Here is a 13240-nt window from a genome sequence, read left to right on the forward strand (position 1 = left end):
ACTCTTTAGTGTCATGGCCCCACCTGACACTGCAAATTATGTTGTTGTCACGTTTTAGTGCATTACAAATAAACTTTTGAATATATGTGACGGGTGTCAGCGTCTGACTGCAGCTGCCATAAATCTAGTTGTTCTCACTCAGCGCTGCTCATTTTTGCTCATATATATATACACCGTCGTGAAAAAGAAGGTACTCCTTTTGAATTTGGTTTTACGTATAAAGAAATCATCGTCCTTGGCAGGTATTAAAATGAGGTAAATACAACCTTAGTCGTTATTTATTTAACAAAAACTATGCTAAAATGGAAAAGCCATTTGTGACTAACGTAAGTTCACCATTTACTGCTTCCATAGGAATTGAGAGGGTAAGTAGCAGTCAATGTCTTTGATTATTTGATCATCAGTGAGGGTGACCAACTATAGAAGCAGATTTTCTGTCAGTTTGCTGGTCTAGAGCATTCAGGTGTGTGTTAACACAATGCCAAGGAGGAAAAACATTAGCAATGATCTTAGAGAAACAATGGTTGCTGCCCATCAATCTAGCAAGTGTTACAAGGCCATTTCCAAACCACTTGAAGAACATTATTAAGTTTTCACAAGTGGAAAACATTAAAGATAGTTGCCAGTCTTCCTAGGAGTAAACGTCCCAGCAAATTCAAGGTCAACCACAAGGTCAGATCATGCAATGCTCAGAGAAATCGCAAAACACCCAAGAGCTACACCTCAGACTCGACAGGCCTCAGTTAACATGTTAAAAAATAAGAAATAGACGGAACAAGTATGGCTTGTTTGGAAGGGTTGCCAGAAGAAAAGAAAAAAAAACGCAGCACTGCTTCTCTCTTCTCTCTGAAAAAGAACATGGCAGCACGGCTTAGGTTTGCAAAGAACATGGAATATTCCAAAAACAAAATCCAATCTTCAGTATAATTTCTACTAAGAACGTTTTTAAATAAAATGCTCGTTTTTAAATAAAAATGATACGATAAAGTCCTTTGTTCAGACACCTGCACTGCAGTGCACAATTATGCCATTTTACTCCTTTTTGTTTTAAAAGGTTAATCAGTTTTATATAGAAGGCAACAAGCATCTCATGGGATTCTCGCTTGTAGCGTGTGTGTGTGTGTGCGTGCGTGTGTGCGTGCGTGCGTGTGTGTGCGTGTGTGTGCGTGTGTGTGCGTGTGTGTGTGTGTGTGTGTGTGTGTGTGTGTGTGTGTGTGTGTGTGTGTGTGTGTGTGTGTGTGTGTGTGTGTGTGTGTGTGTGCGCACATCTGCATCGCTTTTCCTGGTGCCCTCAAACACATGCTGTAAAATGGCATGACTGCACAAGTGTTGAGAATGGCTGCGCTCACAGCGATAAGCAGTTCAAAGACAAGAGCATGTTAATGTAATTGGCTTCCAGCATCGTGTTGCCAGAACCTTTCATATCTGGGTGCAGGAAACCTCACTCTGGGTTGAGATGATTGGTTTGTGGGCAGGGACACAGCGCAGCTGATTGTTTTCCTGCATTGTCAGTCATTACGCTGGGGATGGGAAGATTTAGACGTGCCAAAGTAAAATGTCGGGTCTGCGGGGTCAACCCTTCTTTTCAAGAAATATAAAGCTCAAATCATATACTTGATTCTGTCTGTCTTTCACTCTCACTCACACACACAGTGCCTTTTATCACAACCGCTCATCTCTTAATTAACCAGAAGAGGTAAAACTGACATTTAACAAATTGCATGAATTGGGAAATCAAAGCAGACCAGTGAGAGTTTCTCCTCACCCATCTCTATCCTCTCTGCTCCCCAGGTCAGCCTTTCAAACTGGACCCCAAAACGGCCCATAAGAAGCTGCGCCTCTCCAATGACTGTCTGACCATGGAGAAGGATGAAAGCTCCCTAAAGAAGAGTCACACTCCGGAACGCTTCAGTGGAACCGGATCCTACGGTGCCGCTGGCAACGTCTTCATCGACAGTGGCTGCCATTACTGGGAGGTTTTACTGGGAGCCTCCACATGGTAAGTGATTTCGGATTTTACAGGCTTGTAACACATGTAACTATTACCTTAATAGGACGTTTCGGTTGTACTTGTATCAGTCGATTGACACTTTCCATAGATAATTTGCTATAAACAAATAAAAAAATGTAACCGTGTTTTTTTTGTTGTTGTTGTTAATCTGAAACTTACTCTTTCCTCTCCTTAAGCACACTATATAAGGCATTAAAATGTTAACAAACAATAAGCTCATGGAGCGAACTTGTCAATCATCTTGATGGGTGACGCAGAGGAAACTTTAACCAATCAGAGGACAGTTTTACTCGCATGTGACTTGCATAAACACATTTTTACTACTTTTTGAAAGCGAACCAAGAAGAAGATGCAACATTGTAACAAATTTAGTCCCTGTTTCGGAACAAAACAAATGATCTATAAACGCCCTGAACTGCCAGTGTGAAAACCCCTTAAGTTCTTCAAATCTGTTCCTTTATTCCTAAGGCACCAAGTGAGCCAGTACAACCACCCTAAAAAAGTATATCAATGACAGCATTCTACATCTATTTCCCCTTCAGGTATGCGCTTGGTGTGGCCTACAAGTCAGCACCCAAAAACGAATGGAGCGGTAAAAACTCATCGTCATGGGTTTTCTCACGCTGCAACAACAACTTCCTGGTGCGGCACAACAACAAGGAGTCCATCGTGGAGGCTTCGCTACAGCTGCGCAGGGTGGGAGTGCTGCTGGACTACGACAACAACGCCCTGTCCTTCTACGATGCCATGAACTCCCAGCACATTTACACCTTTGACATTTCCTTCCTGCTTCCAGTGGCACCAACCTTCATGATCTGGAACAAATCGTTGATGATCATGTCAGGGCTGCCCGTGCCTGACTTCGTGGACTGCAGCGAGCAGCAAGAGGGCATCTGTCGCCAACAGGATTCGCCCTACGTGTCTGGAATGAAGAGCTGCCACTGAGGCAACATGGGAGCTGATTATTCCAGAAGGTTTCCTTGCCCCTCTTCTTTTCCTGGTTTTCACAGCTGGCTTGAAGTTGGACCTTTAGTTGTTCCTGATAGTTCTAGTCACATAAATGAGCGGCTAGTGAGTGAATTATGAGCTCTCAGATTTAAAGAGCTGAAATGGGGGAAATTAAATTGTAAATTATTGATGACGAAACGTCAGTTTGCTTTTTGTCAGTTTTAATGTATCCCTAAAAGCACTTTTTACAGTTGAATTTGTTGCCCCTGTGTATAAAAAGACTTGCGACAGGTTTGGACTTCCTTTTGGACAGGAATATAATGGATTATATTAGGATGACAGATTGGTGTTTCTACTAAGGGTTACATTTATTATCTGATGGGTCTATAACACTCTTTTCATATTCAGGGAGAAAAGATGATTCTTTGGTTTAAAAAATGTCTGGAGATAATGGCATGATATGTATTTCCTCTGTGATTTGTTCTCACTATCTCAGTTCCTTTTTTTTTTTTTTGTGAAAAGCATGAGGCACAAGTTTCCCCAGGTGTTTTTAACATTTATCTTTAATAATTGATATATGATATTCCACAAAATCCCATCCGTGGAGGTGTTTGTCCATTGACAAGCATTCAGATGCCATCCGGAACTGACGACCATAGTGCATATACAGTACATCACACATCCATTCATTCAGAAATATTTGAAAGATCATTTTGTTTCATCAGTTTAAGATTCGCAATGATTCAAATGATCGCCCAACTCAAATACAGTTTAGTGGATTTATTTTCTCAATAGTTGTGATGAATCTTACATGATCATCCACATGTTCAGGGCTGTAATAAGGACACCCGGTTCTGGGTTCAGATAAAGACAATCACTTGAGCAAGTGCAGGCAAAAAACTGAAAAATAAAAAATCAAGTGTGTAGCAAGAGATCTTTGCAATAGCATGCTAAACTATACTTCCCTGAAAAAGTGGTTTGTATGCATTGGGTCCATTGTAAATATCCAGATTCGTACTACTGACGCCACTGTCCTGCTGCAGGTTTTGCTTTCTGTCAGTAGGGGTTTCCTCTTTGCTCTGCTGAATGTACATGATTGCTTTGATTCTTTTTATCTTCCTGATTGAAAGCACAGAGCATCACCATCAGATCCACTTTGAAAGCACAGGAAGTATGTGGGTCCTCCTGGTACATCTTGTGAGCTTAACATACTCTACAAAAATATAGAGGGGATTCACTAAGAACAAGTTGCGTGCACTGATAGCATCATTATTTGCGGTGGATAAGGACACAAAACAGATGTTTATTCAAAACAATCTCATTGCAGTTCCTAACTATTTTATATTTTGGCAATATTGGTGGCTGATTCGTATAATTTCGTGTGTTTTTATATTTTCGTCTCACTGTTATGTTTCGAGGTGGGGTTAGGGGTGGACCTTCGTGATGTTTTTTTATTTTATTTTATCATTTTTTTTAAATCATATGTGTCCGTACAGATCACATTGTACGAATTTATACGAAATCACCACCTTGTAAAATCGTTTTCTCATGAGATCGGGTTGCATTTACGTCACTCCTAACTGTTTTTCCAGCATCATCCTTCTCAGCATCGATCTATAAAGTCACAAGACAAAGTTGAATCTGTGGCTGAATCGTGCATTAATGGTGTAGTTGAGCAATAAAGAACAGGCATGGCTTTTGTTAGCATTTATTATGACTTCTGGCCAATTGCATTACGTTCTTGAGTTAGGACTTAGGGGCCTCATTTCTAAAACGTGTGTACGCACAGATTTGAACTTAGAGTGTGTGAACCCTAAAATCCACGCCAACGTTCATATTTGTAAAAACGGTCTTTGACATGGAAAAGTGCTTAGCGTAGCAAACGTAGGCCTACAAACTTTTCCTTGTGGCAGAGCGTCGGAGAACTGCAAGTATTTGGAAATCGAATTAATGTCGCCCGCGGTACTCAAGTAAAGGATTTCGACGTTGACTGGTTCAGTGACTGTTAATGACATTAAATAGGTGCCGTTTACAAAGCGGAGATCGGAAAACGTTCAGCCGCTCACAATTTCAAGATAATTTGCGATTTATAAATTGAACTTCTGGAAGAGAGGCGTACGCACGTTTTTTGCGCATACATTCGTTCTCTGAATCACACGTACATTTGAGGAATTATCGTAAGATCAAATGTAGGACGGTTTCTACGCAACATTTTATAAACGAGGCTCTAGGTCTCAAACCCATTTCTACTTGATCATTTTGTTCTTGAATCCGCTTTGTCTTGGTCTCGGGCAATAAATAATTAGACAGACAGCATTATGAGACACTTTTTAGACTGATGGAGTCCTACACTGCTGAAAGGGCAAACAGAATGAGAGATGTGGGACACAGCGACGTCAAATCAGTGTCAGTGAGTCTCCTGTATGAGCACAAAGCTGAGATGTCCACTACTGCACTGTCCCTCCCTCTCAGTTCATTCAGTCGCACTGTTGACAGTTCTGTTGACACTGTCAATGCAGCAGCCGCTGTCACATGTCTTGGTCTTACATTCTCGAGTGCAACCCTGCATGCTAAAAAGAGCAAGATGACATGCATTGCAGGAAGTCTTCAACAGTTCTGCGCATCATTAGTGATATCCATAGGCAAATCTTGAGGAATTGTTTTGAGATTTGCAGGTCAGGTCACTAATAATGTAAAAGCTCAATTTCAGGCTTTTCAGGGGCTAAAAGATGAGAAGCTTGAAATCCGAGTCGATCTCTGATCTAGTTTGATCCACATGATCTATTTGTTCAAGTGCGATTCTCCGGGTCACTGCATGACGATCTGGTCCGGCTAGAAGCATTTCCTGTGATATTCTCTGCTGTTTTATATAAACATTTTGTATTGGAAATGTCCAGGAAAGATATTGTTATGGCATATCAGGTTTCCAGTTAGCCGTGCTTTTCTTCGCATCTAAGACTAATTAACTAATTACATTTGTTTTCAAAGCAATTGTTTTTACATTTCTGAACTAAAAAAAATGAAAGAACCGAATCCTCTTCTTTGATATTTCATTCTTTATTATGTGCTCAAGCAGCTGTGTGTTCATCAACATAATGCTCCTGTTTCAATAGATATAACTTAGCAAAAAAAAAAAGAATGTAAATCATAGGAGGAAATATATATTATATAAAAATTGTATAATATACAAAAAAAAGTATATATATGAACTATTGTTATTTATGTGAGTCCAAATAAAAGTCTGATCCCAAATGAGTGTATTGTTGCATCATTGTCCTATTTTTCCGAACATTGTGTTGTATGGAGGCTAGTAAATGCCCATAAGGTTATGAGCAAGAGCAGATAGAAGACTCAGTGCACACAGTCATCTAATAAGGCATTGCTTGTTCCTCAGCTGTATATCTGGCACGAGCAAGGGTTCCACACACAGGATGATTGACACAAAGTTCACTATAACAAGCTTTGCAGTATAAGCCTAAATTATAGTCACATTTTAAGCATGGATGAATGCCAGTGTATTAGGCAACATAATAATAATAATTATAATATCGGTTACACTTTATTTCAAGGTGTCCAGGTTACAGTGTATAGTTATACAATCAAGTACTGAGTAATAATAATGAACTACATGTGCTTAGTGTAGGGTTAGGATAAGGGTGTGGTTTAGGGTAGTTGCATTTAATTATGCATCAATCATCCTTGCTTGTTGTATGTCTGTAAACAGGAGGAGGAGGAGGGGGGGTGGAGGTGGCAGATATGCTACTTGCTTGCTCAGATGATCTATTTTTCGGATAAATGCTTGTATTGACTATGGACTTTAATCTTAGTGGGTCCTGGTTTAGCTAGTCCGATCAGTCTTGTCCGCTTCAGAGTGCCTGCACACAACAGGCCTGAAAAATGGCAAAGCTGGGCATGTCCTGATTTTGCTGGGTTAGACGCGTTCCTGGGTCAACATATTTTGCTGATCCTGGAAAAACATTCCTGTCCGAAAAAGTAATGCTAACCATATCCCTACCCTTACCTAACCCTACACATAAGTTATCCCTAAAATCAGATTTTGTAAAATGTTTGCAACTGCTATTTTTCCACTTAATTACTAAATTGTTTCATATGTTACGACTGAACATACATTTAAAAGTTTATTTGAAAGTGCAAGCTATTGAAAATCGAAATGCGTAAATAGCACATATTCTCCATGGCCAGTATATTTTTTTCCTACTATGGAAGTCAATGGGAACCAGAAACTGTCTGGTTACTGACATTCTTCTAAATATCTTCCTTTGTGTTCAGCAGAGGAAAGAAATTCATACAGGTTTGAAACAACTTAAGGGTGAGTATATGATGACAGAATTTTCATTTTAAAAGTGAACTAATCCTTTAATCCTACCCAGTACCTAAACTTAACCACTGGACAACAACAACTACCTTACTAACTATTAATAAGAAGTAAATTAGGAGTTTATTGAGGCATAAGTGAATGTGTTCCCCAAACTAAACTGTGACTGATTGGTCATTGTTAAAGGGATACTCCACCGTTTTTTCATATTAAACTATGTTATTCCCTTAACTAAGACGAGTTGATACACACCTCTCTCGTCTCAGTGTGTGCACTTAATCGCTCTGGCGCGCCGCGACACTTTGATAGCACTTAGCTTAGCCCAGTTCGTTCAATAGGGGCCAAGCAGAGAAGCTACCAAACACCTCCACGTTTTCCCTATTTAAATACAGTTACTTGAGTAGTGTAATTCGACCTAGGACGGTGACGCAAAACAAAACGTTGCGCTTTTCTAAGCGTGTAAAATGGATAACTATATTGTATGGCGGAATACCATAGCAAGTGCTTGGGAGCACTTCGACTTGGCGCAGTAATATCTTCACTCGTGAAAAATCCTCTCACCGGCCCCCGCTCCCTCTCCCAGAAGATATCTGAAAATCACCTTCAAAACAAGCAAAAAAAAAAAAAGGGCAAAATATCATAATTGACAATCAATTATCCAATCGATTCCTGATGTACAAACTCAAGTACCGCCCAACATTTTTTCACTTGGATCACAATAGGGAAGAAAAGACGACAACTTCAGTGTGAATAAGTATTTATACTTGTTGGGGCTACTGGAGTTCATGATGTGATGTTACCATTTCAGCAGAACATACTGAGACAATGTAAGTATATTAGTTCTTTAAAATTGCCTGTTCTAGCATCATGATTAGGATGAATGTTACCCCAAAGGTTTGAGAGAAGTGAAATGTACCTTTTATTTAACTAAAGCTGCTGCGTCTGTCTGTTCCCTTCAGTGTAATTGAAGAGTTTCTGCTACAGTGCTTCAGTATCTTGGTTGAGTCCTGCACTAGTACAGTCACAGCGGAGGCAGTGATTACGGTCCTCTGCGATAATGACTCTTATCACAGACTCCATGTGTGAGCATGGAAATCAGGCCCAATGTGAAGAGCTCACCCCAGCCTCCTCTTGAGCACAACACAAGACCTGCAATTGCTTTGCCACTACGGCTGCAAAGACTCCGGATTGAAATATTCAGTTTCAGTGACAGTGAATGCGTCAGAATGTCAGCAGAATTGTAGAAGATTAAAATGTGTGAACGAAAGCTTCTGGCTGGCATGTGCCAGATTGTTGTGTCGAACGTGTGATTTGTTTAGCTGGCTGTATGCAGCGCAGGCTTAGCTTCACATTGATCGAGGAATAGATCTCAGGTTAATCTTGCTCTGTGTTCAGTGAGGCATTCTTTTTTTGAATAGGCTTTATTTATTTTCCCCGAACACTCTGAGATGTCCTGTTTAGTCTGCTAGTAAAGTTGTTTTTCTAAAAGATAAATACCCCCCCAAACCTTTTCAGCATATGCAGAGCTGTAAAAAGTACTCAGAAATGTTCTTCAAAGAATTGCCGTAAAGACAATAAATAGCTTTTTAGTGTTGACTGAGACGTCTCTTCAAATAGACAACAACTGTATTCAAATAAATCTGAAATTATTCATAGTCATAATTGACTTTAAAATTTCAGAAGGGAGGGTAATTTGATTGATTTGTAATATAAAGAAAGGTCTGTCATGCAAAAACACTGTACTTTGGAGGTATAAATGAAATAATAATGAATAAAAAGTACTACTTTTGCCTTGGACACTTGGTAATTGAGTAAAAGTATTCATTTTCAGTATAGATTCTATCAAATGTAAATTCACAATTGCCAGATCATTTTCAAACAGGGGCATACATGGACCCACTAGTATTTTTGTATTAACCCAATGGGGTGCAAAGAACATTTTAGAAAAACATTTTAATGTTTGCACAATATTTATTTGTTTATTTATCGGCTATCGAAATTAACTTGAATGTTGTTCACTTATAGTTTTTTTTTATTATAATATTAATTAAAAGTTTAACAGTAATTTAACAAATATTCAGAAACTGACACTATACTTATTCATTGTTTTCTAAAAAAATGGCCTCAAATCATGAGATTAAATGTAATTATTTTTATTCTATTGACAGACCCAGGTTTTAACGGAAATAATACAAATCTGCAAATATTTTTTTTTAAGTAGGCTATTCATATTTCAAGAGTTTCTTCTTTCACATAAATTGAAGTAACCATGAATACAATTTATTCAGTTATACATCACAAAGGGGAAGGAAAGCTATTTCATTCCAACTTGAAAATAAATATGAAATTTGTTGAGATTTATTATATATTTATAATTTCCAAATATTTAAAAATATATATTTTTGTATTTGATTTATAGTTTTGGCTTTAGCACAATATAAACAAATACAATATCTTAATATTTTTCTCACACAGCATAAATGGGTCTTCCCATGAAACTGCAGTGAACACTTTGAACTGAAGTTGTGAATCACATCAAAGCCTCAACAAGTCTTGTCGATCAAGCTCTTCAGTGCCAGTGAGTGATAATGAGAGTCTTATATGTACCCAATAGCTAAATGTAACGTTAATTCCCACTTAGCTTCATCACCTAGTCTGCAGTCAAACACCCTCTAATTACCATCTTAATTACACAAGTAATTAGAGGATCCAGAATGACTTGTTATATCATTTGTCACCTTGTCTCGGTGATGTAAAACAACAAATTAATTAGATCTGCCTGAAAGTGCGTTTTAGCATCACTCTTATGTGTCACAGTGGCACTTTGTCAGGATAAATGAATATCAGACTGAAGCGTTCTAATTATGAACGCAGGGTCAAAAGTTCTCTCGTGACCCTGAAATGACATTTAAATGCTACAGATAAAGCCTCCAGTACCAATAGCTTGTTAGCGCAACACAATAGCTGGCATATATCCAACTCACCTGACCTTGCACTCTCTAAAATCTCTTTAATTCACTAAGTTCTGTTGAAATCCGGCAGCATTATTCATTGCATGAAGGTGTTCCGCTGGTAGCATTATTCAGTGGTGTAGTGGAGTTTTTAGGCTGAATGTAATGAGGCTCTGGCTGATGGCTCATGAACACCTGCGGCAGCTGCATACCTGATGACTCTCTGACACCTTCATAACATCCCCCAATCAGCCCTCTTTAGTCCCATCTGTTCCACTCATAACTGTCCCACTACCACCTTCAACAACCACACCTCCACATTACCAGCTGCTGCACAATATCAGGGACTTTATGGAAAGAAATTGAATAGATGTGCAAAAAATTTGCTTAAAGGAACAGTTCACCTAATCACTGAAAATGATGTCATCGTTTACTCACCCTCATGTTGTTCCAAAATTTTACAGGATCAAAATTAGACCTCTGTCTGTCTGTCTGTCTGTCTGTCTGTCTGTCTGTCTGTCTGTCTGTCTGTCTAGTCTGTCTCTCTGTCTGTCTGTCTGTCTGTCTGTCTGTCTATATCTGTCTGTCTGTCTGTCTCTCTGTCTGTCTGTCTGTCTGTCTGTCTGTCTGTCTGTCTGTCTGTCTGTCTGTCTGTCTGTCTGTCTGTCTGTCTGTCTATCTATCTATCTGTCTGTCTGTCTGTCTGTCTGTCTGTCTGTCTGTCTGTCTGTCGATCTAAAAAAAATAAACATAAGATGAAATTGAAATTACTACCTGTATGTATGTTTTATCAATATCATATGGCAGAAGGTTTTGAATGTACAATAAAAAAATAAAATAAAAAACGCTCCACCCGGGGAGCTACCACTGAGAACAGGGACAACTGGTCACCATATTAAATAGTCATTAGCATTAGCATGTGTAGCAGGGTGACTGAAACCACTTATTATGATTCCATTCACCTGTGCTTAGTTTAAGCCCCCGCCCCTTTCTTGTATGATATATGGGAGGTGTGGTTGCGACATGGTATGCGTCTTGGTATTGTCCTTGTGACGTCATCCGTGGTTGCCGCAAGCTTGGACTGTAAGCTGGCTTCCTCGTGTGCTGGCTGCCCACACCTCGCAGGTATTAGTAGCCATTTTTTTTTATATAACAAGAATAAATTGATTGTGGCTGGTTACTTACGTTTTGTTTTTGGTGGCATTGATAGCATGTCATTGATAGCATGTGTTCCTGACTGAGCTGCTGTATTGCAATATGATGCGCGACTGCGAACCGGTTTGCGCGCCGGGATCACCCCGTGGTATGTAAGATTTTAGTTTTGTGTGTTAATAATTTGCTTCTGTTTTTAACATTATCTTTCTGCTCGGCAGGCTCCCCCTGCATAATTGACGGCCTCTTGGGCTATTCGTGAGAATTGAGTATCAATGCTGAACTGGGATCGCTTATAATTGCGACTGCGTCGCTGTTTTGCCTCAACGTCATCAGGATAGTAACTTTTAGTATGTTTCTGTTGCACGTACATTACTTGTAAGTATGGTGCGACTCGTCTGACTGTGCGGGCGGGCTGTCTTCTCTGGCTGCCGCCTATGGAACTCCATTGATTTATAAATCTATATGATTAAATGTTTTTGTTTTATTTCTTTGTTTATTTCTCTTTGTATTTTTGATCACTGAAACCGAGTGGATTGTGGTTTCATGTGGTATTTTGAGTCCTAATTTTAGGTCAAGGGTTTGAATCCTTGAGGTATTTGACATCTTATCTTCCCTGAGCTGTATTTGTTCGTTGTGTGTTTCTTATTGTTTTCTTTGTTGCAGGAGCTGGGTGTTTCTGGAGGGTGAAGGCGAAACTGCCATCTGTGTGGTGTGCTCACACCTAGTGCTGTGTCTTCTGGTATCTAACCTTCACGTGTGTGTGTGGCTGGGTATTTGTAGTGGACTATTGGGGGGGTATTTTCCAAATTGGCAGCCGACCCTTACCTCCAGATACCTCTGCTCCTGGTTGAGTTTATTTAAATTCAGTGTTATGTATGTATGTGAGTGGATTCTGATTGATGGTGTTCCTTATATTTTAATGCCAGTGTAAGAGTTTTTAACTGAATTTCCAAATATTTATTCAACAATTACGGAGAAAATAAAGCTTTTCTACTTATATGACTCTGTCTTTTCACCCATCCAACCAAACGAACCTGTGTGCCATTAGGGCGATTTCCCTGGTTTTCCGGGGTGGCGTAGTCGATCATATTTTGCCGTTTCTGTTAAAAGTGGGGTAACCCTCACTCCATTCCTTTTTACTCGCAACGCTACACATGCATCACTGTTCACATTAAATCATAACAAAGGCTTTACTGCAGAGAATGTAAAAAATGGACAGTATTATAATACAGTTGCTGGATGGCCTATTTTTTCAATTCATGCATTATTGATCACACTTCTTCACAATATATGAATGCTATACCTTTCCAATCAGTCTTGCACAAGAAAATGTATCATACTTGGAGGTAAGGAGGAGCAGCGAAGGAGTACCTCCTGTCTTTTAGAAATAGCACATTGGGCTGGAGGCATGGCGTCCAGCCAACTGACTGATGAAGCGGCGCTCTAAGTCCTGTGCAATGAGGATCTAAGCAGGCAGTAGATCATTACTTTCCTGGACCCAATCGAGATTAATCTCACAAGCAGCCATCAATCACACCGGTCGCGCATGTATCCCTGAGCCTCGGGGCTTTATGGTAGTGTCTGACAGAGAGTGATGGACCTGTGATTCTGCGAGATCTCAGCACACCTCTGGAGGTACAGGACCTCTGACATGCTCAAGGAACTGGTCATCGGCGTGAGTGTGTGGTCATAGATCTCCAGCTGATTGATGCTGCAATACAGTTGATATCAGCTAAGGGTGAGTGAGCTTTCTCTGGCCCTTTCTCAGTGTGGGACCCTCGGTGGCCATTCATTTTACACAACCTCGACTATACTAGTGTGAGACTTTTTCATCTGCAA

The 13240-nt window shown here is 39.8% G+C and overlaps 1 protein-coding gene across 11 annotated transcripts in view; it reads left to right on the forward strand.

The window, feature by feature from the left end:
* Positions 1 to 6209, forward strand: part of mid2 (midline 2) — a 130863-nt gene extending 124654 nt beyond the window's left edge. For all 11 annotated transcript variants that reach the window (XM_079630722.1, XM_079630728.1, XM_079630723.1 and 8 more), the window contains 2 exons: positions 1792 to 1999; positions 2554 to 6209. In XM_079630722.1, coding sequence (XP_079486848.1) covers positions 1792 to 1999; positions 2554 to 2956 — 611 coding nt within the window. In that variant the 3' untranslated portion in view covers positions 2957 to 6209. The remainder of the gene's footprint in view (positions 1 to 1791; positions 2000 to 2553) is intronic.
* The last annotated feature ends 7031 nt before the right edge of the window (positions 6210 to 13240 follow it).

The sequence above is a fragment of the Phoxinus phoxinus genome, assembly GCF_949152265.1.
Source record: "Phoxinus phoxinus genome assembly, chromosome: 12".
In the NCBI taxonomy this organism is placed as follows: domain Eukaryota; kingdom Metazoa; phylum Chordata; class Actinopteri; order Cypriniformes; family Leuciscidae; genus Phoxinus; species Phoxinus phoxinus.